Here is a 25,391-nt window from a genome sequence, read left to right as displayed (position 1 = left end):
AGTCCCTGAGCAGTCCTGTTGGCTTAAATGGGCCCATACATGTGAGTAAAAGTATGCATAGGCAAAATGCTTAGCATACCAAGGGAAATATTTCTATGATATTAAGCATAATATAATATTAAATATTAATTTATATAATAAAGATATAACATTAGGGCATATTTAGGGCTAACAACTGGTTGTGGAACAGAGCAACTGACTAGCACAAGGAAATATTAATTAAAATTACAGTCTTTATTCACTCATAGGTCTTCTTTCCCATTCTGTTCCTCTGCTTTTTGATTAGAAAATAATCATCACATTACACAATATTTTCCTCATTAAACTACAAAAGCAACAAAGATCCCTTGCTTCTTTGGCCAATTAGTGCCCGTGTACAATCATCAGGAATACAAATCAAAGCGTGTTCCAGCTCTGACCTAATAAGCCATCTACGCAAAATCTAAGCTCCGCATTTTTCTGTTACTACAGTAATTCTTTTTTTTTCACTCCAAAGCAATCAGCACTGAACATTATTCCCTCTCTTAGGAAACTACGAAATGAAATCGCATGGGCTCGGAGCTGCCAGTTCCCTCCAGCTTTGGCAGTGCTCTTCCGTGGCTTTGTTTTAATCAACAAACCCTAAATGAATCCTTCTGCACTCTGCTTGGGTGTGGGGCTGGCGGGGAGGGTGGCTCACAGGACAGTAGAAAAGTAGAGTAGAAAGAGGGAGCTCTGGGAGATTGGAACAGATCTGCATTTTCCTCAGAGCACATCCTGCAAACAGGGCCCTTTGTTCCTGGGAGCTGGTACTTGCTTCTCACCACAAACAGATCCCTGCCCGGCCTCTCCTTTTCTTCTCCTCTAAGAAAAAGGCCGTTTTCAGAGTTTGTACTTCTACATCCACCCCCGCCCCAAATCCGTGTAAGTTTTTCTCACTTAAACCAATTTTGCTCTCCCACTGAGTGCCAAAGTGTTGTGAGTTACACCGTGCCGCGCTCCTCACGCCCACCTGACATCCATTTTCTGACCAATTTCCTTCTGACATGCATCTTAACCATCTCCAGATTCACTTCTGAATTTGGCCTAAATTGGAGAATAATATACTGAAACTCTGCTAAAAAGCAGTACGTAATTGATCTCTGCCAGAAGGTGGATCTGATCTTTTTTGTTGTTTTTCAGGAAAAACGGAGGGGGAGGTGCTAAGAAGGGGGCTGTGAGCCTGGAGTTTCAGCTCCTGTTTTCTAGTTCCCCAGCTATGTTATAGAAGGCAATTAAGCAGCGTCTGTTCATCAGCGTGATTCTATTTATTGAAACTGGTTAGTAAGCCCAGAATTAGTTTTCCTTGTCAAAAAAATGTTTCAGTGGAGAACGTTTTCAGAGCGGCTTTAGTATGTCTACTTGCCTACAAGTAATTAAGGTCTAATATTTGTCCAGTGGTTTTGGAAACCTGGGCGATAGGTTCCCCCGACGTGTTTCTCAGTCTGTTCAAGGTCCCCAGGTTAGTGCATCACTCGCTGCATGTCCGCCCGTGTGCTCCTGCGTGATCCTCCTGCCCCTCTTTCGGTAATGTTTCAGTTTCTTGGCCAATTTTGCCAAATCTGGTAGAGGCCTCAAAGGCACTGAGGTCCTAGAAGTGTTATGAAAATACAAGGCAGGGTAGAGGAGAGAAACCCTCCCCGTTCCCTCGCTCAGGGACAGGCCCGTACCCCTGAGGAACCAGACTGGTGCTCACTCTTGAGACGAGACTCCCTGAAGCTGGAACTCACCATTTCCACTTCTCAAGGCATGATTTGATTACTCTGGAGGTTTAAAAGGAGAGGGGAGAATCAGCCAGAACATATGCCTCTCTGCAGCAGGCACCGTCTTTCTGTGCTGGATGTACAGTTCCTAGCACGATGGGATCTTGCTCAGGTTACAGCTCGCATGTGCTCTGGCAAAACCCTGAGTTAATCACTGTAATAGAGCTGTCCTGCTCCCTTACTAACTTCCACCGGATGGTTCTCCATGGAGGAGAGACTTCCTCCATCACTATGAACTTCCCTAATCTAATTACTGCTAATCAGAAGTATGAAGAAAAGCCTTTTCTCTGGGTCTCAGGTTCGCAGCAGGTGGGGCAGCCAACTTGTCGAGTACAGACATCCGTTTGTTTAAGCAAGCGGGGAGAGCGATGCACGCTGCAAATCCTGCAGCATGTCAAAACAGCTGAAACCCCCATTAAACACCGGGATTTGGTCTGGAAGCTGTGTAATCCCTTTGAATTTTCTAGGAAGGGCTATGGGAAATTTAGTGATGGTGAAGGGGCGGAATTTGCCTATTTCTGCTGTGATTCACCTCACTGCAGAGCGTGTGGCACCTGCAGCTCGGGGCTGACCCAGTATGTTTATCTAATGAACCCATCAAACCACCTCTTGCCATGTGCTCCAATCTTCCAGCCCAAATTAGCGGTGGCTCCGCTGCTCCAAGTGGAACAAGTGTCGCTGTCGTGTTTCGCTTGGTCTCCTGCTGCTGCTTTGTTTTATTTTGGGTCCTGCTGCCTGTCAGGGAAGAAGCACGATCCTGATTTTGTGAGGTTCAAATGAGGAATTTCACTTTTAAGCTACAGCCCATCGCCAAATGGTTAATGACCTTTTTTACGGGTATCCTGGAAAACTGAATCTTTCTCTCAAAGACAGATCTTCAGGGCTTTTTCTGGCCTGCTTAAGCCAGCACGTATCAATTGCTGTCCTTAAGTTGGCTAGGCGGTGCGGGCACCGACGGTGTGATGTCCCCTGCGTGCCCTGTGCTGGCAAACCACAGTTCCCTCTAAGGAAATCCGCCGTTCCATGGCACCACAGAGGCAAATCATTCCACTGATAGAAACCCTGGCCTCTAAAAAGCAAACCCATCAAAAGCACACACTGCTTTGCATTAATGGGATGCATTTCCAGGGGTATTTGCTGTGCTGATCAATGCCTAAAAAAATACATCCTTGGCTAGGTGTGCAGAAACACACATCATCTGCGAAACGAGAGCGTGACAGAACAAGTCTATCTGATGCGGGGGAAATTTTGTTAGCCTTACACAATCTCAGAATAGCTAAACAGGGCAAAACAACGTGTATTTGTGCTCAAATCCTGATGATGTTTATTTACTAGGACAAATATAGCTGAGGGTAGCAACTTATCAACGCTTGCGTTATTTCAAGAGCAAATTGCTACCATGGAACCAGACATTTGATGTTTCCCTGCTATTGCCCAACAAAGAAAGCTCGCTTTACTAACTCGGCTAATGACCAGCAAAGTCGCCTCACGTGGATTATAAAAATAAAAAGGACAAAAGGTTCAGGATGAAAAATAACAATTTCCCTTGCTTGCTTTTGTGATCAAACAGTGGGGAATTCACAGCAGAAAACTCTGCTTTGAAATAGAAAAATAATAGTAACAGTGAAAATAAATGACAAGGTCTTGGTTCTATTGAGCTTTACTGAGCCTGAAAACCCACAAGTTTTGCTGCTGGAGAGTGTATGAGGATTCATTCAAAGGTCGATAATCAGCAGAGAGGGATTAGTGCCTTCCAATAACTGCTCTAACTACAAAGACGGTAAAAGGCTCAAGCAACATCCATTATCTTATCCCTTTATACTGGCTCATGGCCCCGAGTTTCACATGCACCATGTTTACTATTAGGCAACAAAGCAAATTTGATCAGAGCAACGCCAACAAATAATCCAACAGCACCTTTGGATAAAATCTTCCTTGATACTTCATGAATTTGCTGAACTGCTGGACCCCAACCTGGCTTTCCCGGAGTATGGAATATGCTCTGTCTTGCACAGCCCGACTGCATCTCCACGTCTGCAGCCAACTCCTGCGTGCAGGACTGCGCACTGGCACACTTGTGGCCTTTGGGGCAGGCTCCCCTTCCCATTCCTGGACTGACCAAAGGAGCCCTCCACACCTCAGCTAGGCTGGACAGGCCTAGGATGCTTTCCGTTTGTTCTGTGCAGGCATTAGAAAACCAGGTTATTCTCCTCCGCCAGCTGTGATAAGAGCTCTGTTTCCCTGTGTTTTGCAGTACCCACAGATAGATTTACTTAAAAGATTCATAATGTAAGAAATCAACTGGAAATGGAAAGTTCAATATCAGATGAAATTGGTTTGGGTATCTGTGAGACAGCATATTTATCTACTAGGTTCCCAGAGATATCAAGCACTGAATCAGTTATCTTAGCACAAATCTACAGATCATATGTTCTCTCATTTTGGGTTTGAAGTCACACTTCCATCCTGGTCAGCAAACAGCATTTTACTGCTATTCCTTATGGCCACATGACAAAATACTCTGCCCCTTCTGCTTTACTGCTGACATGTTTCTAGGATAAAAAAAGATACGTAAAAGCAATCTGCATGCTTATGTATTCTCCCCTCCATGCAAAAATTTATTTATAGCAGAACCTCTGAGCTGAAGAACTCAGAACACTTGGTGAACTGGTTGGTGAGTCACCTGGCCCTCTGAATCTTTACCTTAGCAGCCACCCTAACAAGATAGCGACCTGAATTTAGTCTTGAGCATGAACAACGCACGTGCCAAACCCTACTCTGAAGTGTGGTGCAGGCTTGCAGAGCACGTTTGGTCCTGAGGGCTGATCTGCAGACTGGCTGCACCAGGAGCCTTGCAGCAGTGAGATGAGGAAGCGTGGGGAAGGGCAGGCGGCTGTGTGTGTAGGGTCACTGGACAACTCTTGTAGCCAGCTTTCCATTTATTTGGCAGAGACAAGCAGTTGTTCTTCCCTTTTGGGTTTGTGTCTTGGAGGAACTGCCCTGTAAGCCACTGGTCCAGAGCAGAGTCTGAGACTAGGGTCTCCTGATTCACCTCTGGGTTTATCTTTCCAAACTGAAGACTTTTCTGGGACGATCAAGCCCCTGAAAAACGCTCCCCTTGGGCCAAGCTGGGATGATTGTATGATGAATCTGTCACACAAGGCTAGGTTAATGCTTCCCTGATACCAGAGAGAAAAACTCCTCCTGGTTTCCACGCCTACACTGCTGCTGGTTCAGTGCTTAATGCCAAAACCGAAAGCCTGATTTTTCTCAACTTTTAAGTGAATTCAGTGTAGACTGGTCTCCGCTCCAAAGCGTTCCCATAGTTTGTCTTATGTTCATATGGTGTCTCGCAGCGGGGGACCATGTGTGCAGTGTCTAGGCTCTAGGAAGACGTGAGGCTACTACACCGGCTGGCTTCCACTTTAACGCAAATGTGTCACGGGGGTTGTTACAAGGGGTTACGTGATGAAGAAGAGGCCACAGTGCTTTGCTGCAGCTTTGGTGTAAACCAGCAAGCAGCAGCCCTTTTTGTGTGGGTGTAGTGCAATCTTGAAACCAGCTTACACTGCCTACCAGAGCAGTACGGGCCATTCGCGGTCTGCAAATTGACTGGAGAAACCTACTGCACTAAGGCAACCCATGGCAGGACAGATGGTATCTCTATATGAGAAGTTTGTTATGTATCTCAGGGAAGGGGCCTTATGGAGATCCCTAAGCTTGAAAAATACGAGTCCCTCTGTTTCTGTCCCTGTGTTTTTATGTTAGAAAAGGCAGAGGGATCGGGAAAGACAGGGAGACCCTAGATCCACCTTAAACACCACCAAAGAGATGCAGACTAAAAGAAAAGATAAGCCCAACAAAGGCACTTGCTGAAAAGCCAACTGTATCAACAAACCCCAGCTACTGCAGCTCGGTGACTACGCTGCCCAGTGACTCCTGTTCAATAAAGGGCCGATTCTCCTCCCTTTTGGAAAACAATGTGTTCCACACACTGAAATAAATAACAGCCCCTCGCCAAGCCCCCGGCAGTGTCAGGGGATGTCAGGCTCTGCTCGGCGGATAACAAAGGCGTCAGCATGCAGCCAATCTCCTCCTGCCATCTCAGGCTGCCCTTGCTGCGCTGAATGAAATTTTTTCTCCTAATGGAAATGAAGAAAACCTCCAGTGCAGATAATCCGCCGTTATAATGGCAGTACCTTCAGGATAGGGGCCAAGCAGTGTAAAGAACAAGCCAAATCTCTTTTACTTAAAGCCTGGCCTGAATGTGATAATGTAATGACTTCGGTCTGGATGTTTCAAATGCCATTCATTGGGATTGACTTAGCATATAGATGATATCAGCTAAAATAATTAAGAACGAGGAATCAAACAGATAGCATGAGCCGACTTCTCCTTCCCAACAAAGCTGGTATCCTTTTTCAAGTAGTCTAGAAGACCACTTGGTCTAAACATGGCTTAGTCCAACCCAGCCAGCACCCTTTCACTTCCGTTCCCCTTTGCTTTCTGTAAAAGGATCAACACCATCCCTCTTAAACACAGGCTGAAGACCCCGGCACCCTCTTTGCAAAGGCAAAGTTCCTGATTATTTTGTGCCTAACCTCTTTCGGGCCACTTTGCACTCAGAACCTGATCGAAAGCCCACTGAAGTCCTTAGGAAGATTCACATCAATTTCACTGGGTTCTGGATCAAGCCTATATACTGTGAATTTCTTCTAGCAATGTAGGTTTCCAAAAGCGTGGTAGCCCTGGCTTTTATTTAGCTTCCTAGTATCTGTCACAGCTAACTATTATTTCTGGTTTACAGAAATAAAACACAGCTCAAACCCTGATACTACATGCAAGCTTAAAATGGCTTTCAATTACTATTAGCAGGCTTTTAAATAGGATTGTGGTGACACCCCAAAAGAAGCAAAATACTTATGGGAGAAATTAAGCTATTGGAATGACTGGTTATATTGAACATGCTCCTCACACAGCTGGCAAAGAGCAAAATAAAGCTGAAATAAATTGATGATGACCACTTTCTGGAGGAACGACAGTTTCTCTTAAGAGAGAAAAGACCATTCAGCTTCTGTGCTACAACAGCTTATGACACCAAGCATTTGCACACCTCTCCCACAAAAGAAGAAACCAGTAGCAACCAGAACAACCACAACAGATCACTTTCTATATCTCATACCAGCGTAACTGGGGGCAGAAGGTAAAATGAGTGCAAAATGCCACCATTCTGATTTTAATATATCCGATTAGCTTCATTCTGATGGCTACATAGGGTGGAAAGCAACAGGGGATTACGTTCATTGTCCATTTCAAGTCTTCCAGTTGGCAAATAAACTCAGTCCTTTAGGAAAAAAAAATTCTGGTACATTGGACAAGCTTTGGAATGGTTACAAGCCCAAGATCTATTATTCTGGTTGAATTTGTTACAAGCCCTAGGCATATCATAAAAGATCCTTATTTGAATGTTCTTATCTTCCTGGTCATCTAATTCAGCTCCTTCCAGGGTGGTCATTTATTTTCTTCACTGTTGCCTTCTTCGTTCACTAGGTTTAGAGATGAAATCAAGACTCGTCAGCAGCCTTGAGCAGGGCATCAATGCTAGTTTGAATTTTCCTTGTCTTCTGTTTAATTGAATTTTCATTTGTATCTCCTCAGCTGTTTCCCCTCCTAGGCCTTTCCCCCTCCCACCCCCTTTTTCTCCACTCATCCATATAGATCATACAAGCATTTCTGGCAAGCACCAGCTGCAGATACAGCAAGTTCTTGGGCATCTTCTACTTTTAGAAAACCACCAAGAGGCCAAATAACACCCGTGCTTGTTCTGTGAAGCTTGAAGCCTGCTTTTCAGAAAGACCAGTCTCTTTATTAACTCTACTGCTGTCTCTGAAATACGTGTAAGACATGGAGGACTGCAGAGCTACGCATTTGTCAATGCAGAGGACAAAAAGCTATGTGTGGGTTTACAGTCTCTGTTTTGCTGGGTCAGCTTAGCCAGCCAGGACTTAGAAGTAGCATTAAAAAGAATCACTTCTAGATTTCTCCTCCATGTTCCCCAAAAGCTGCCTTGAGCTCCTGGCAGGCCAGCACTCAAAATGCAGTCTAGCCATGACCTCTCTACTTAAGATTCATTTGCCATCAGCGTAACCTTTCTCTCAGCTTTGAGCTTGCTTTCTTTGACACAGCCTATTACAAATTCACTGAGAGGGATCTGAGATGTAACCACTGAAACCTTCCACCTTGAACTGGTATCGCTTCCTCCAACCACTTCCTTCCATTGTGGGGACTGAACGATTCCTGTCTGTGGTTGAGGACAGCCTCTCTCGCACTGGAAATCTTCAGTACGGGAAAAGGAAAGCCCCACCAACTTCTCCATCCAAACTTTGGTAAAAAGGCTGGGAAAGATACAGTTTAGCCCAGAGACTCACCAGTTCACATTTCTACTCCAACAGCTGATACTGTTAAGAGCTCTTCTGTGCTGAGAAGTGATTAGAAGAAGCAAGAGGAAATTTCAGACAAAAATTTCAGGCTATTGGAGAAAGTTCTTTAATGCGAAATCTATCTGCAGTTAGGAGTGATGTACAATTGCGAAAATCTTGGTATCTTTAGGTAGGTCATCTACAAGTAAATCACATAGAACACTGAGGAATATGCGATCGAGAAGAGTTCTGCATTAGGACAGAGCTGGAAAAAATGACCTTTCCATGATCTAGTCCATCACTGACTAGTACAATTTCTGCTTGTAATTCATTATTCTGAAGCTGTTTACCATTTTGTCCATGACAAGGGCAACTTCCATCAATCAGTTCTTGAACCTGGAATTCCTGGCTCTTTATCAGAGGAAACCGAGATTCTCATTTGAATATTCATCTTTCTTGCTCTTGTACACAGCACTTGATCCATCACTGAAAAGTTGACATTGTCTTTGACAGTGATGCTCTGTCAATCTGACATAACCTGAGAGACATTCAGGGTATGTTTTGCTACTAAGCGAAAGACTACAGCACTTCAGTCATTAATAATTAAGCGTGACTTTGCTATTGGATATAAGATCTGCTTCTGTTCCTATGTACGTTTGCATTTATTTTTACACTCATCACACTGCTGTTGCATATATACTGCACGAACCTTGGGCAAATGGTCCAGTGTCTCTCCACTTACAGTCAGAACCACTACTCATGATAACTTATATTAAGGAGGTCTTCTAGGAGAGAATAAATCAGAGATTAGAGGAGGCTCGCTTGTAACTGAAGCTGAATTGAAACAGTTTCTCTTCCTTTCCTCTGTGCTTTAGCGTTGGTTATGGAAGGATGTATTTTAAGAACGGAAGAGCACATAGTATCATTTTGTCTTTTAGCTTGCAGAGTTTTGGGTCCTGCTTCTGCAGCCTCATTTAGGAAATTAGTCTTCAAGACTTACCATGAAAAGGGGGCTTGCTAGGATCTCTCTTGTTGGCTTTCTCTTACTGTCACACCCTACCACGCGCATCTAACAGTGCGAATGGGGGGTTGCCATTTCTCCTGCCAGCCTCTGCCCTTCTTAACAGCTCTGACAGCTCTGATCCACTTATTCTTGACACTTGCTTTGAGCAACGTTCACATAAAGGTGTCAGTGTCCAGTCCGTGCACTGTTGTATCAAGCTGTTGTCAGTCTTCTGGATGACTGCTTAGGAAACAACCTCGTTTTGTTATCCAGAGCCTGAACTTGATCATGATTCCTTATTTGACTCCTGCTTTTAAAGATCAAGCTCTGTCTCTTTCTGCCTCTTGTCTGCATTTCACTGTCTGCACTACGTTCTTGTCTTGACTGGTAGTGCCAAACCTCTGCCAAGCTGGCCATTTCGCTCCTGCTTGTTTATAAGTGATGTTACAAGTCAAGAAAATAAGTATTTGGGGCCTTAATTTCCGTTCCTTCAGGGGACGATGCAGGAACTTAGTTGAAGCTGGAACGTCACTGGTGTGTTTTCTTGTTATTTCCTAAGTTACTTAACACATAGCATCTTCTTCTTGGGAAAAAGGCTTATTGTGTGAAAGCTTCTTTTAAGGAAAAGAGGAAACACAGGACTTATGGAGGAAAGGGAGATGGGGCAGGCTCCTTCTGGAGCTTTTGTGAGGCTACGAATGTGACAAATATCTTTCACAAGAAGGACTTTCTGGCCCGGTTTACTTACAGTAAGAGCACAAAAGGTGTCTTACTGAAGTTGTGAACTGGTGAGCCCTTGTGAGGCAAGGGGAGCATTGGGACAGCTCACTGTCTGAATGGGATATTGGGTGAAGATGGTGATTCTGTATGCAGTGCTCTTCCCTTTAAAGGGCAGCAGAGACCTACGCAAACCACCTCGAGCACCACTGTTAGGCTAACCACAGCAATACCAGGCTTTTAATGCAGGCTTCAAAATTTGCCCCCAATAAAATGGAATGTGAAAATGTTGTTCACCACTTGTGTAAGCAGGATTCTGCAGCATTTTGGCAACCCAGTGGAGGAAAGTTACCTTATAAATTACAAAGATGGTGTCTAAGGCTAAGGGGAAATAAAAGAGAGAAGTCTCCAAAGCCCAGGACAACTAAAGTTTGTTACAAAACCAGAGAGATCATTCTAGTGTGAAGCAAACTTGAGCTTTGCATTAAAAATGTAAATGTGATTGAAATAGCATAACCAGATTAAATGGATTTGACCTCCAAACCACAAAAGATGGTCTAAATACACTGAAACAGCAATAAACGGCTGCACTTTCCTTTTCACTGCGTTGTGGATCACAGGAAATTTATTTAAAACAACATAGAAATTTCAAGCCAGTGAAAGATTTGCATTTCTTTTACAGGAACTAATAGGAGAAAATAAGGCTGGTTTGGAAAAAAACACCCATCATTTAAATGCCTAAAGGTACAGAAAGACTTTTGAAAACTACTTTTCAAAGTCTTTGAATGGGACTGATTTACCCTCAAATATTAAGCCCTAACGCACAGAACTAGCCAGGAGTGACTGAATCTTTCAACACAATCTCACATCTCAACCTTCAGTACACTGCTGCCTTATGGGAGCATTTGATGGACATTTCCTTCTGGTTTGTTTTTCTTTTTTATGTTAACCCAGATCAGCGCCAGAGTCTGGTTCACTGCACTGCCATACATCACCATACAAGCATCACCATACTACCATAACTGAGCAGGGACAGACAGAGGTGACTTAAACCCACACCACCAACAAAAAGAGATCAAACCCCAGTTTAGGATTTCAGAAGGCTGCCTGTGAAATGCTGCGTGGAATAAATCCAAGAAAACAACACCTAGAAGCAAAGAAACAAACCAAAGTGGTGTGAAGGGGAATTAAAAACAGTAACCAAATATTCCCAGCTAAGCCTCGCTTTTTATGCATTCTACGGGGAAACTCTGGTAACGCTGCGCAACATTGTCCCTCAACCAGTTTCCAAATAGAGGGCTAGTTCTTTAGTTAAAACAGAAGTTAGGAACATTGAATAAGGAGACTAACTTGGATTTTCTTGTTATAGAATCATTGAATAACTTGGGCTAGAGGTCCCTGCCCAGAGCAGAGCTACCATCTCAGGTAGGTCAGGTTGCACAGGTCATTGTCCTGTTGAGTTTTGAAAATCCCCAGGGATGATTCTCCCCTTCCCTGGGCTCAGTTCCACTTTTGCACCAACCTCCCCGTGAAGCATTTTTTCCTTATATTCTATCTTAATTTCCATGAAACGTGAGTCTGTTGCCTCTCGTCCTTTCACTGTGTATCTCTAAGAAGAGTCTGGCTTCATCTTATCTCTAGCCCTCTTTGGGTGGTGGAAGAGAGCAGTGAGATCTCCCTCAGCTTTCTCCTCTCCAGCTCCCTCAGCCTCCCTTCGCTCAACCTGTGCACCAGTCCCGAACATCTTGGTGGCCCCAGTTTACCAGTGGTTTACCCCTTGGATTAGGAGACCCAAAACTGAACACTGCATTTCAGGTGCAGCTTTCTGAGTACCAAATAGCGGGGAATAGGCAAGATTTCATCCCAAATGATTTCACACAACCTCATTTCTTGAAGTCATTAAATACATATATAAAATGCTACAGTTAAACCTGCACTTCCTCAAACCAGATAGTATTTTTTGTTCTCCTGATACAAGTAACATGACAAATAACTGTAACTGAAATAAATTTGAGGGCTGGTACCTGAGAGCATCTGAGGCAAAAAGGAAACAAGGGTGGCATGAAAAAGGCCACAACACAAGAATCTTTTTTTTCCCCTGATCTCTGTTTTCCAAGAGGTGTAAGAAACAGAGTGAATGTTTGGACAAAGGCTGGATACACAAAGTGACGCTAAAATTGGGTGGCAATCAGCACAAGCAGAGATGATGTGGTCTTCAGCAAAGCTCAGGTGCATGCAAACCTATTTGTGTGCAATAACCCAGTTCTGTTCAAGCCCATTGATGTTGACATGCACATTATTAGAAAACTCAATTGTTCTGGGGTTTGGGATCTGAGCGTGAATGAAACATGAGCTATGTCTAATGCTGGGACTTAACTACATACAGATTAGTAGCATCTCTAATTTGGCAGCACCACAAGTCCTGTGGCCTCGCTGTCAGCAGTACGGAGCAGTTGTTACTGACTTGAAATCAGCCAGCTGTGGGGCTCAGCGCTTCTGAAAGCAGAGAGTTAAGCCCTGAGCAAGTCTTCGGGAAGATCAAGACAATCATTCTGCTGAATGAAGAGGATTCTCCTGGAGAACAGACAGAGCAGGATGTGTTAGAGAGCTTCAGACAGGCTGCATGGGTTTGTGCCCAAGTTAATGAGGCAGCCAATAAAAACGTTATGATCTTGGTTATTTTAAAAATCTCAGTATATTTATCCAGTTACTATGGAATTTAAATACACCACTTTGGCTGGGTTTGTATCATTGTTATGGACACTTTGTAAGAAGTTTTTTCTGTTTTTTTACTGGAAACTCCAAAAACCTATTTCAAAGTCCTATGCAGGAGTACTTAAAAAAATCGGAATTTAAATTCAATCCTGAATATCTGTTTATGCCAGAAGACCTCACCTATTTGTTTGATCACAGATGGGAAAAAATAGTACAATTTGATCTCGCTGATCAGAACTAAAAGTACCAGAGTAATAATTCAATTTTCATGCTCATGTAAAGTAGGAAAAACTTTACAATTTGTTTATCCAAATGTGAATTAAAAATAAACTTATTTCTTGAAAGGATCGGTAAACAGAAGAAGTAGACAAATAAAAAAGTAGATAAATAAAGTCTAAATTCTGAATTATTTACTGAACCATATGAAAATTACTAATTGCTAATTCTTTATCATTTATGGGCTCCCTCTTGGTATTTCTATCCTCTTCTTTTTTCTTTTTGTTGTTTTCTTTTAATAATTAGCTACGGTGAAAGACACTGAACAGACATGAATATCACCAAGGAACATACCAAGATTTTGATTCACTATCCGTACCTGGATCCCCCGGTGCCAACACCAGCTTTCATCTCTCCTGCACATCCCACCTCACTGCAGAGGTAGGACCTGGCTGGTCCCAGCAACGCAGCAGCGTGCTTGCAGGGCAATTCCTATCAAGCACAAGCCTGCTGGCAGGACGGGGGTCTTGGCGGCCCTCCCTCTTTTCTAATGTGACCCTGATGCCATCAGTCGATGTTGGAGAAATGCCGACTCTCGAGCCCCATGGGCATCAGTGCACCTTACCAACCTGCCAACAGGTGACTAATTTCTCATTCTCACAAGGGCCATGTGGAAAGAGCTCTATTTGGCCAGTGGAAAGAGCTGTTTTAGCTGCAGCAAGCTATAACCGCCCCTGCTGTAATACCCTTTTGCACTGCTTATAGATGTAAAGAGGCTGTGAGTAAATAAGAACAGATTCCCAAAATATACTGAATCAAAAACTGAGTTCTGCACTACTTAAGTAGCCAACCTGATTTTGTTACATTTAAAACTCATTATGAGGATGGTATGTCCCTCCTGTGGATGAAGCCAAGCAGAAGCCTCCATGCTGTGGAGGAGCATGTGCCCTGCCATGCCAGCCGCAGAGGAGCACGAGAGAGGATGACGAATTCACATAGGCTTAGCTATTGTGATCTCAAATTAGGGCATGCAGGTCCATATCGTGGTGCCCTGGAGGCGATTTGAAAATCTCACCATGAACCTTGGAGAGACCCAGAGCTGGCCGGCACCAGTTCCACACAAAATTCCTCCAGAAATACAGACAAGATACTATTTCACTGAGAGCCGTCAAAATGAGGTAACTCCACCACCTTTGCTGTGAAGGCAGGAGCCGGATTACAGCAAGGCCCACGTTACCAAGGCGGCAAAGAACAGGGCTGTAATGAATAAGGAGCACTGTACTGGCAGTGAAGAAACATGACTACATCACTGCGAGCTACCGCATACCACAGCTCCAGAAATCTAGCAATAAAAGCTCTCATTTGTTATCTAGATTATTCTGCCTAACATCCATTTTGTGTGCTCAGCCTTTCCTATGTACTTTTGCTTAATGCTTTAAAATTGGAGCTACTAACTCCAATCAGCTCTAACAGGGAGAGGATAAATCACCAAATTCTGCTAGGAGGTAGTATACATTTTTATCATTTAAGTGAAATTTTCCTCAATAGACACCCGTTCTTATCTCTTCCCCTTCGGTAACGATTCCCAGCTGATGCAGAAATGCTCCAAGTCTTGGACCAGACTGTTACGGTGTGTACAAGTTGCTGTTGATGATGCTCTTGTAGACAAGTGCATTTAATACAAGTCTGAAGTTGCCTGTTCAGTCACTGCTCTGCCTTTCAGACTGTTTTAAGCACTGGGGGGTTATGTTTCAGCAGAGGGACATGCACAGAGGTGAAATGTCCATTCCCAGCCTCCCTGCCAAGGTGCTAACACCGGGGTGATGAATTCACTGAATAGGATATTTCTGGAGTAGGGTGTTCTTCTGGACCAGTGAAAGCCTGCTGAGCCCCTCTCTGCTCACTAAAGCAGGTCCTGGAGACACTCCTCACGGCCTCTGGATGCAAAACACGTACCCCTGCATTTCTATGCAAAGTAGCCTACCACATGCCAAAGAGAAGAAAATCCCTTTCCTTGTTATTAAACCCTACATTTCCTACCAGCATTAGATCCTGCTTCTGCCGAAACCTGCTCCCAGTTTTCCCTGAACACCACAATCCTAAGCAGAGTCAGCCAACACCTTTAGGCTTTCTCAGAGAACGGTGACTAGCACCTCAATGCACTTACTAGGATCGGAGTCTCCCAACCTTTCCCCAAAAGCAACTCCTGCAACATTAACCAGCAGAATTTCTGTTGAAGGATTGCACAAGTTATCCTGTATCAAACAGAATATACGATAAATGGTCTTTGGCTCCTGAAGACACAAAATCCCACAGGATGGCCTGATGGGGGAGAGGAGGGTTACTAACAGCCATGGCCCAAACTCATTAAGTCGTAGGAGGACCCCACGTTACCCACACCTCTCTTCTCCCTCGCAAGCTGGCGTACTTCGGCTCCTTTGTGTTAAGCTTACAGGTTTAATACTTGGATGAAAGGTCTGCTGATGAACCAATATAATTTCTGGTGATGAAGCAGAGCAGGACATGCCCAAGAATAAAGAAAAACAAAGCAATTTCAGCTCTGCCAATCCTTCTCTCTCAATGTCAAAAATATTATTGATTAGCAATCTGACAATAGGCGTGTTGTCGGCTTACTACACAGTTTCCTCGGCTCCCTTCTGCGAGAGCGCTCCTCAGTTCTTTCTCAATTAATTTGAAAGCAGGGGAGGGTAAGCATTTTTATTGGTAAGCTAAGAAATGCCTCCATCAAGAGTTTTATTCTATTATCGCAATAAGCACACAATGATTGAGCTTTGGATTAAAGGACTTTCTTCTCCCTTTTGTTCAGCACTAGAAAACCATCAGTTCCTTTGCTTTGTGTTATCCAGTAGCATTTTTCAGCCTTTTGCACTTTCTGCTTTTAGGCAGAATCCTAACAGCATCTTATAATCAGGACTGTAATCCTCCAACCTCCCTACATCTGCCATTTGCATGAATGGTCTTAAAAATAAAATGAGAATGATTCAATTAACAGTTTAGGGGGATTTTTACATGAGGCAGAGCATTTCTTCAGCATTAGGAAAATGATGGCAAAAATCATTAGTATTTCCCTCTAAGAATGAAATAAAAGAATTTTTGAGGCAAGAAAAATGGCCTTAGGTTTAATGTGCCAATGTTTTTTAAAATGTGATTTCCAGACCTTTTTGTTTCCTGGTTTTGTTTTTGTGAATGAAACTTAGCTATTTCCAGTACCCCACCAAGTGCCACACAAACATTTGAAATTCATCAGATCTCATAAAAATTGTACATTGAACAGACATCATCTTCAGTGTAGGAAGAACTTGGCCCAAAGTCCAGTGAGGTCAAAGAGAGGGTTTGAGGTCAGTAGCATTCAAATTGATTTGAAATAAGTGAGGTTGCTGGTTTCAACCTTGCTAATGCAAAAAAAAAAAAAACAAACCAAAACAGCCTTCAAAAATAACCAAGCAATTGAGATGTATTTGGTTTCCTTATCTTCATTTGGGCTGTTTTTTATTTTGCTCCCAATTCTTGAGTCCTTAGGCTAGAATAAGGACATTTATTTTTTAACTTTTCTCTGAAGTGAGGAGAGCTGGAAGTTTTCTTTCAAAAACAAAACAGAGAATTAAGCAAAGAACCCCTGAAAACAGAGCTCACCCAGTCATCATGCGAGTCGAGGCTCCACAGAAGCACTTTCAGGCTCTACAGCAAATCACAGATCTCAGGAGATTTGCAATTGCACCAGGAAGAGTGACAAGACTCTTAAATACCCTGGCCACCTGAATTTGAGAAGGTTTTACCAATTCTCTTCTGCCAGAGCTCCTCTTCACACTCTCATAATGAATAAAGGACCAAACCCTGTCTTCTGCACTCAGTTGCACTCAGGGTTTAACCATGGACTTCAGAGTATAGAGGATAGGTCCTTCTGTGCAATGTAAACTGCTGCTGGCTCGTAAGAAAAGCTTTTTACCTTCCTCACAGCTTGAGCAGGAGGTGAATGAACTCAGAAGTTTGCAAAATCGAGCTCTTGGACCCTGCACTTGCATCAGGCCTTGTGGCTGCAAATCCACCAGCTTCAACACTCATTTGTGATTTTGTATCCTGCAAATCCAGGAGAAACCAGGGGAGCTTGATACTTACAGAGGTAGGCTGTAACTCTGCAAAGCAGCTGAAGAAAACTACCTCTACCACAGGTAGCTAATTATGAGTCTGTAAGACATTATTGACTGCCTGGCTCTTACTCTCCAGGTGACCAGCAACCTGCTCCTGCCCTGGCCAGCAGTGAAGCATTTCTTCATTTCACTTTTTCTCTTGACCAGACCAAGCAGAAGAGCCAACAGTGTGCCTCTACCTCCACTATTTGTCTCTTTTTCATTCCTCCCCCATTTTGATGATCTTCCCAGTATTCCCCAGGTAAGCATACTGGAGAACTCACATCAGATATGAAGCTGTATCCCAGACAGATGGGAAAGGACAGACCGAAGAGGAAAACCACAACCTTTTTTCGTTTTGTCATGACTCAATCTAATGTCTCTTACAACTTCTGGGTTAGCCAAGCCATAAAACAAAACAGATCCCTGGTTACATTTGTGCAGCAGATTTGTCTCTTTCTTCAGAGCTCATTAAAAGAACCACTTTCATCTCATTAGATTGCTAAAACATTTCCAATGAGACTAGATGTGTCATGTCAGAATATGACAGGCAAATTTCTTTTAAGGTTTTAAAACTAGGTTGAAAGAGGAGAAGCTATGCAGTTCACTGTTGTCACTGAAAGATATTTTTACTTTTATGAGTCCCTAAAACAAGAAACAAATTAAGAACTGTCAAGAAAAAAAGAAAAAACCCAAACCCAAAATGTATTCTGTCTTGCCTGCTAATATTGTTACTGCTTTTCTCTGAAATCTCTCTCAGTCTAATAACAAGAACCTTAAGTATAAAAGAATGAACTATGGTAGTTAATGTTTTGGCTTATAAGCACAATTAATAATCCAAAAGGAAGGAAATAAGTGCTGAAAACATGATTACCATTTGCAACTACAAGTCAAAATAAACAGCTTCACTTTCTTCTGTTCCTAGCTCTTACTCCTGCCTGGTTCAGAGGCAATCTCCCTGCGCTGTGCCATTGCAGGGCGTGTAACATGGCACCCACAGCATCCAGGGATGCAAGAAAGCATCTGGGAAGGAGGTAGGGAAAAAAGCTGCAGTGAGGGGAGAGTCCCCTCCTGCAGCAGACTCCACTGGGATGATCTCTCATGCCCTGGCAGGAGACTCTGCCTTCCTTAAGGCAGACAATGCACTGATTAGCTGCCATCTCTACACCCCAGAACTGCCACAGCAGGCGGTTTCCTACCAGATACAGGTTTCACTGCCAAAACAGCCCCACCAGAGTTGCCTCTCTGCTGGAGTCTGAAGAGCTACACTGTGCCATACATACTGTGCCAGATCCACACCCAGGGCACAGTGCACTGGAGCAGGTCTTGGGAGAATGACACAACTTCATCAGAAAGGCTGCAGCTCTTTCCCCTGCTTACTGAAACCCAGTTCAAATACCGCCCAGGCGCAGCCTGTCACTGCCCTACTTTGGGCCTTAAGTGACAGAAATCCTGGAAAACAGAGCAGGAGACAAGAAAAAGAAGGACGGCTCTGCCTGACCTGATGCTCTAGTGAGGTTCATGCCTCTGGGCTGCCAGCTCACGCTGTAATCAAACAGTTCCCGGACGGGAGCAAGGCAGCGGGGCTGAGCGGGGGTCCGCACCCAGTGCCGCAGGGCAGAAAAGCTGCGCTGAGGAGTGGGCAGACCACGAAGACGCAGTTTGCGGTCCTCTCCCCAGGAACACGCCACAGATGTGAAGCAGCCCCACGCTATAAGCCCCCGTGGGGTGAGGTATTCCCAGGGGAAGGGGCTGCAAGTGTGAAATCACTACAGCTTTGAGATACAGACATGCGGCAAAGAGCACTCAAGTGGGTGTTCACAACACATCATTTCATTTCAATGGCATTTACCATCAAATTGCTGAGATGGGCTGTAAATCCAGTGGGTGGGGACTGCTTCTCACTCTGAAGAAGTTCATTAGATTATAAGTAATTCAGTTACGCAGAGAGCAAGTAGAGCCTGGGGCTGTTTTGAGGGGCTTTTTGAAAAAGGTCAAAACAATATATCAGACAGCTATTGGGACTGATGGCTGTTGGGGAGAAGATAGTAGATATTTAAAGATAAGCATTGTACGCTAGTGTATTTTTCTCCTGATTGCGTATTCCCATCCTTCTCCTACATAACATAAAAACATTTTGCAAAAAATGGCACAGCAAAGAAGCCTATCAACTGAGGTACTGCCAGCATTGCTGGTGAAGTGAGACACAGCTGCTTTGGAGGACGTGCGGGGCTGGAAGCTCCGGCATCTTGTGAAAGGGAGCCGGACCCAGCTCTCTGCTCCCAGCTCAGCAGGGGAGAGAAGCTGCTGCTTCTGCAGAGGCAAAATCCAAAACCAAACTCCAAAACCTGAGATTTTTCCTGTGGGCAGGTGAAGCCATGTCTCCTCCTGAATGCCACAGCCATCGCTAACCCCTTGTTTGGGAAGGTGAAGTATTGCCCCGGCTCACCATCCAGAACGGCTGCTGCTGAGTAGGTGGCAGGACCTTGTTTTTGAAGCCACGCCAGCTAACTCAGCCTCTCTGCGTTAGCGCGATTAAACACTGAATTCCCTAGAAGCTTCATGCTGATGGCAGCGGACGGTGTCCCCACCCGAGTAGTCCATCCCTGCCCACCACTGGACCGTTGCACGTATTTAAGTATTCTGCTGAGCAGTAACAGACGGAGATATGCTTGGTGTCTTCCTAGACTGGGGCTTTGGATGAACAAACACATTCACTAGAGTTATAAGTCCCCACAAAAATATCCTTGAATAACAGCAGTCTCGATTCCATGCTACAATCCAGGTATTCCAGAAAAGATCACATATTCCAAATTGTGCATGTGCTTAACATTTATTTTAAGATATAAGATCTAAAAAATATTTACATCCATTGCAGTCCTACATCAAAGTGAATTTGCTGAGATGGGGTGGTGGCAGTGGAAGACAAATCTCTCTCATCCGGTAACTCTCACCCCCTAGCTTGGATTTTCAAAGGAGGCCCCAGAGTTGCGTGGTTAAAGCTGGTTTTTAGTTTAAGCTGACTGAAAATAGAATCTGATCACAGTCCAATTCTGAACACCGTGGCACACTCTGGAGTCTCATCGGCTTGCATGGCACAACCGCGCCTTTCAGGACTGTTCCCCTGGCTAGCTTGGCCCTGACCCTGCCTTTTGAGGCATGGGTGAAAGTATCTGGAGTGCAGGACCGGTTGTGAAAAATTAACAAGCAAACCTAATCAGCCAAGATGGGTGTAGTCAAAGCGCAAGGGTTAAGGGCATCAAAATGACCTTGGGTGCTAAGAAAAGTGCCATTCCTAGCCTGTGTTGCCACTGTTTGAGATGTACACACTAGCCTCCAGTTCCACCTCTCTGCCATTCACCAGTACCTCTTTCTTTGCTGGGTAACTCCTCGCTCACCAGCTGAAAAGTATCTCCAAATATTTCACTAAAACGTCATTAATTAATTTTACAAATCCTAATCCCCATCCTGACTACACTCTTGAATTATTCACTAAAACATCCTTAATTAATTTTACAAATCCTAATCCCCATCCTGACTACACTCTCAAATTATTGTAATTTTTACCTGTCACTTCTCCTCCCGCTACCTAATATTTCAAGGGTTAACTGGACAGCGTGTAACCTCTTCTTAGTCCTCTGTAACAATGTCTGCTCTCTGTTCCTTTGTCTTAGTGTTTTCTCATCTGTCTACAGATTCCTGTCCTTCTTTTCAAGGCAATATCCAAGTGTGAAGCTGCTTTAGCCATTCAAGAAGATGAGATTTATTATCTAGAAGCACACCAATAACACAGTATTAAAAAAATAAAATAGCAGTCTCTTTCATCAAAATCTAATGAACATGCGATTTAATCTTTATTAAGAATTCATTAGGTTCTCAGCAAGCCTGTCTAATGGAGCTTGACCAGGTGAAATGCTAATGCCTACATTATATTTAAATTAATTTTCAGAAATGTTAATTTCGCCGAGTTGTTCCCTGCACATCACTCTCCCCGGTGCCCACGGCTGCGCGGCTCTCTCCAGATGCCTGCTGCCGTGCTCATAGCAACACCGCTGTCCCCACCCCAGCCTCCGCACAGTTCACTGGAGTTTCCACACTGACAGACGCCTCCCAGTTTCCGACGCTATGAGCCCTTTCACCGTAGCAGCCTTCTCGGCATTTTCAAGTCAGGTACAAAGCTGCAAGCCTAGCATGTGTTACTTTAAGACTGTTTCATGCAAAATATATATATATGCATATATATATATAAAAATATATATAATGGTATATTTCAGTCCTCAATATACTGATCTAGTCCAGCAAACAGGTTATTATCTTGATGCAATTTGCTTCAAAAAACAAAAGCTCTGCTCTTTGGAAAACAAGAGTCACTGTGCACTAATTGTGTAAGCCAGCATGGTCACCGCCTGCCCTCCTGCCTATGGGCTCTGCGTGTATGCACTGCTGCACTGCTATTGTGGTAGCTACAGCCTCTCCCTTCAACCAAACCCCATCGCCCGCCATTCCAGCATGCTTCTGCAGAAGCAATTCCTAGAGATTAAATAATTTATTGGTGTTCATCTGCAGTAACATCTCCCCGATCCACCTTTCGCACACAAACAAGTGCAAACGAAACCCACCCCACCCCAGCCCCAAATCAAACTGTCAGGGTGGAAAGCCCCCTTTCAAACCGTTAAAGGGGAAGCTCGGAGCCTTTACAGAAGTAGGGTACACAAATGTCAGTGGGAAAAGCTGCGGAGACTGCCGTACACTGGAGGCGAGCCTCCTCGCAGCGAGACCTCCCAGCCCCGCAGTGCCTTGGGAAAAGCACTGCCTCAGGCGGGGATGATGGTTTAGTTCCCTGTGAACCCCCGAGGGCTGGACACAGCGGCCACAGAGCTGATACAGAAATATCCGGGTCACTCGCTAAGCCACTGTGGCTGGAGAGGAGCTGGGCTGAAGGCCCGGATCTGCCCCCGTGGCGCACGCACACTCACACTCACACGCACGCACACGCGGAGCGGCTACGGGAGAGCAGGGCAACAGATTGCCGAGCGGCGACGAGCCCCTTCGGCTATTTCCGAGTCCGTTCGGCTTCTCCCCGACCGCCTCCGAGCGCTCTCCGAAGGCAACCGAGCGCGGCGCTCGGCCGCCGCCGGGAGGAGCCGAGCGGTGCCGAAGCGGCAGCGCTGCCGGCGGTTCGAGTCCCCGCTGGGCGCTGTCCACCACGCGAACCGCCTGAAAGCCGCAGCCGCGCCGCGCCGGGACCTGCCCGCCGGCCGGCACAACCCCAGCCCCCGCGGCGGCCAGCTCACAGCCCGGCCCCCGCAAAGGCACCCGCTCCCGGGACTGCGGAGGGTAGCCTGCACCCCCCCCCCCCTCCCTGCACCCCATCCACACCCAGCTCTGCCGCCTCTCCCCCTCGCTAAGCAACCCCGGTCCCCGGGGGGCCCCTCCCAGCCACGGATCCCTCTGCAACCACCGGCATCGCAAAGCGGCAACCGCTCCGTGCCTCTCCCCAACTGAAACCCTGACCCTGAACCAGCGCCCGGGCTTGTTCCGTGATGGCGCCCGCCTCGAACCAGCCCGTCATGTCTGTTTCGGTGGGAGGCCGGGCTATTTCATTGTATTTTAATTAAAAACGAGGCGGGGGGGGGTGGGTGGGAAGAGTAACCGTGCCACGGGAGCACCTCCACCCCTTCATTAGCCTTCCCCTGCACCTGCTTTCCTATGGGATGCAATTACTCCAGCCACGGTGACGCGTTGGAAAAGACCGTGCAGTGGGGTTTTTTCACTGCTGTTTATTGCACAGGAACGTCTCATTAAGCACAGGGAGAGCGTGCGTGTGTGTAGCGAGGAGCAACCCCGGGCTCTGGAAGCCACGTCGGGAGACCCACACCCCAGGCTAGGGGTTTGGTAGGAAGGTTTGACTTTAATTGGCGACGGGCGGCCAAGCTCGTCTCCCATTCATTAAAAGGAGAGGCTAAAATCTCAATAAAAGGGGATTTGAGTGGTAGGGAGCCTTGACTTAAAGCCGCAGAGCCGGCAGACAACACCCCGACGTTAAGCTTAACTGACAGCGGCCCGCTTTCATGGGGACATCTGCGCGGCCTCGCCCGCGGGGGGGGCGGGGGGAGGTGGGCTGCGAGCGGCGCGGCGCTCGCAGCCACTTCCTCGCGCCCACGGCGGGGCGAGGCCGCCGGGCGACGCTTCAGCACCACATCGGCCTTGAACAGCAGCGGGAGCGGCGTTCGCGGGGCCTTCCCCCCCCCCGCCGTTCGCCTTCCCGCCCTCGCGGTCCCCTCAGGTAAACATGGCGCCCGCGGCCCTCACTCACCTCAGCGAGGCCCCCGCCCCGTTCTCCCTCCCATTAACGCCGTTTACTCGGCCGCCCCCCCCCCTCGATTCCCCCGCGGGACTTACTTCATTTGCTTCACGATGGTGCTTTTCCCCGACTCACCGGCCCCTGTTGAAAGAGAGATGAGGGAGGATAAGCGCGGGGGAGGAGGCGGGTAAGGGGACGCGGGGCAGCGGGGGGGGGGGGGGGCGACCGGGCCGCCAGCGGGTTCTTACCGAGCAGGAGGAGTTTCACGTCTTTGGCGGCGCTGATCCCGTCCTCCTTCAGGTTCTTCTCGATGGCCTTGCTCCGCTCCAGGGCGGCTCTTTCCTCGGCGCTCAGGGTACATCCCATGGCGGCGACGAAAATTAAAAAAAAAAAAAAAAAAAAAAAAAAATTTAAAAAAAAAAAAAACGGGGCGGGGGGGGGAAAGTGCAGCCCCCGCCGCCGCCGCCGCCGCCTCGGCTGGCTCCCGCGGGCAGAGAGGAGGAGGCAGGGGCAAAGCCAGCCACCGGCGGGCGGGCGGGCGGGGGGCAATCAAAGAATTAAAGCAGATGGCCGTGAGCCTCCGGGCAGCGCAGCGCCTCCGCGGCGGGGCTCCCGGCTCCCTCCTGCCCCTCTCCCCGCGCCCGAGCGCTCAGTGCATCCAGCGGGGCTGCTGCGGGCACGGCGAGCTCTTCCCGGCCGGGAGGCGGAGGCGGAGGCGGGGGAGGAGGAGGAGGAGGAGGAAGAAGAGGGTTCGCGGCGGGGGGAGGGTCCTTCCCTCTCCCGTGCTCCCCGGCTGTCGCGCTCTCCCCTCCTTGGCGGGCGGCGGGTCTCTAACGGGCGGCGGCGGCGACGGGGCGCGCTGGCAGCGCTCGGCGGAGCCGAATGGAGGCGCGGGAGCGGCGGCGAGAGGGAGGGGGCGCGCCGGGGCTCCGCGCTCCCGCCGGCCTCGCCCGCTCCCGTGACGCGCGCGGCTCGCGCATGCTCGCGGCGGCGCTGGCGCGGCCCCCGCCTCGGCCCCGGCCCCGGCCCCGGCCCGGCGGGCCGCTCTGTTCCCCACGGCCGGGCCTGGCCGCCGCGGCCCGGGAGGCGCCGCCGGAGCGGGGTCCCGGCGAGGGCACGCCTGGGCCCGCGGCCCCTCCGCGGCTCTCCTGAGGGGAGGCGCCGCGACGGGGTCAGGCCCGGGCTGCACACCCTCCCCGCCGCCCGGCACGGAGAGAGGTCGCGGCCTGGGTGCCCGTCCCCCTCGCCCCGGTCGGCGGGAGGCCGTGACCCAGGCTCCTGCGCCTTCCCCCGCGCCGCTGCCGTCACCCGGGTGGGAGAGGCCGTGACTCGGGCTTCTGCCTCCCCCTTCCCGGTCACTCGGGGCTGGGGTCTGCCTTGGCCCAGCAATGCAGGGCCGAGCACCTCAGTGCTTGGGGGACGGGGAGACGTGCGGCTGGGGTCGGGCGACAGCAGCGTGTTTATGTGGGCGCTGGGCTCCCCAAAGGCCCGGGGCTGACGTACCCCAGCCCCACGCAGTGTGGAGGCCCTGGCTCCCCACGTGCTGTGCGGGTCCACAGCTCCTGCACCCGTGCACTGCGCTGGCATCCGCCCTGCAGTGTGGCGTATGTAACCTGCGAGGAGCCCTTCTCGAGCTCCTCACAGTTAAATCACTTCGATCAACACTTGCGATGCGAATTGTTTGCATGCTGGATGCAAGGCATCAAGTTTCACCACCATTTTGGATTATGTTTTCCATCAATGTAATTAACAGGGTTGGGGTTTTTTTGTGTTGCAGTGCAATCACTGATCTCTTCTCACCAGATGACCTGCCTTCTTGTCATAACCATTCCACGACATCTAACAATTATTTAGGAATTCTAGCGAGTTAAAATCCTGCAATTTTCCTGGCAGCTTTTGCCATTTCACGAGGTTGGAAAGAGAGAAGAAAACAAATGTCAATGGGGAAAATAAGATAAATAGGACTTTGTTTAAAATGCTTTCCTGCTGGCCCAGACAAGTCACGATATATTCAACTTTAATCCATAACATTGATTGATATGTGACAGTCTGACTATAAAAAGATCTGGAGAGGAAAGAACGAAGTGT

At 47.2% G+C, this 25,391-nt stretch overlaps 1 protein-coding gene across 2 annotated transcripts in view; it reads right to left on the bottom strand.

Moving 5' to 3' along the window:
• Positions 1 to 23,669, bottom strand: part of LOC127020961 (guanine nucleotide-binding protein G(o) subunit alpha) — a 133,605-nt gene extending 109,936 nt beyond the window's left edge. For both annotated transcript variants that reach the window (XM_050903833.1, XM_050903832.1), the window contains exons 1-2: positions 23,552 to 23,669; positions 23,402 to 23,444 (exon numbers count right to left, since the gene is read on the bottom strand). In XM_050903833.1, the coding sequence (XP_050759790.1) occupies positions 23,402 to 23,444; positions 23,552 to 23,669 (161 nt within the window). The remainder of the gene's footprint in view (positions 1 to 23,401; positions 23,445 to 23,551) is intronic.
• Between the last annotated feature and the right edge of the window lie 1,722 nt (positions 23,670 to 25,391).

Source organism: Gymnogyps californianus, chromosome 12 (assembly GCF_018139145.2).
Source record: "Gymnogyps californianus isolate 813 chromosome 12, ASM1813914v2, whole genome shotgun sequence".
In the NCBI taxonomy this organism is placed as follows: domain Eukaryota; kingdom Metazoa; phylum Chordata; class Aves; order Accipitriformes; family Cathartidae; genus Gymnogyps; species Gymnogyps californianus.
The sequence above is the reverse complement of the archived record's forward strand: the minus strand, read 5'-3'. Positions and strand labels throughout refer to the sequence as shown.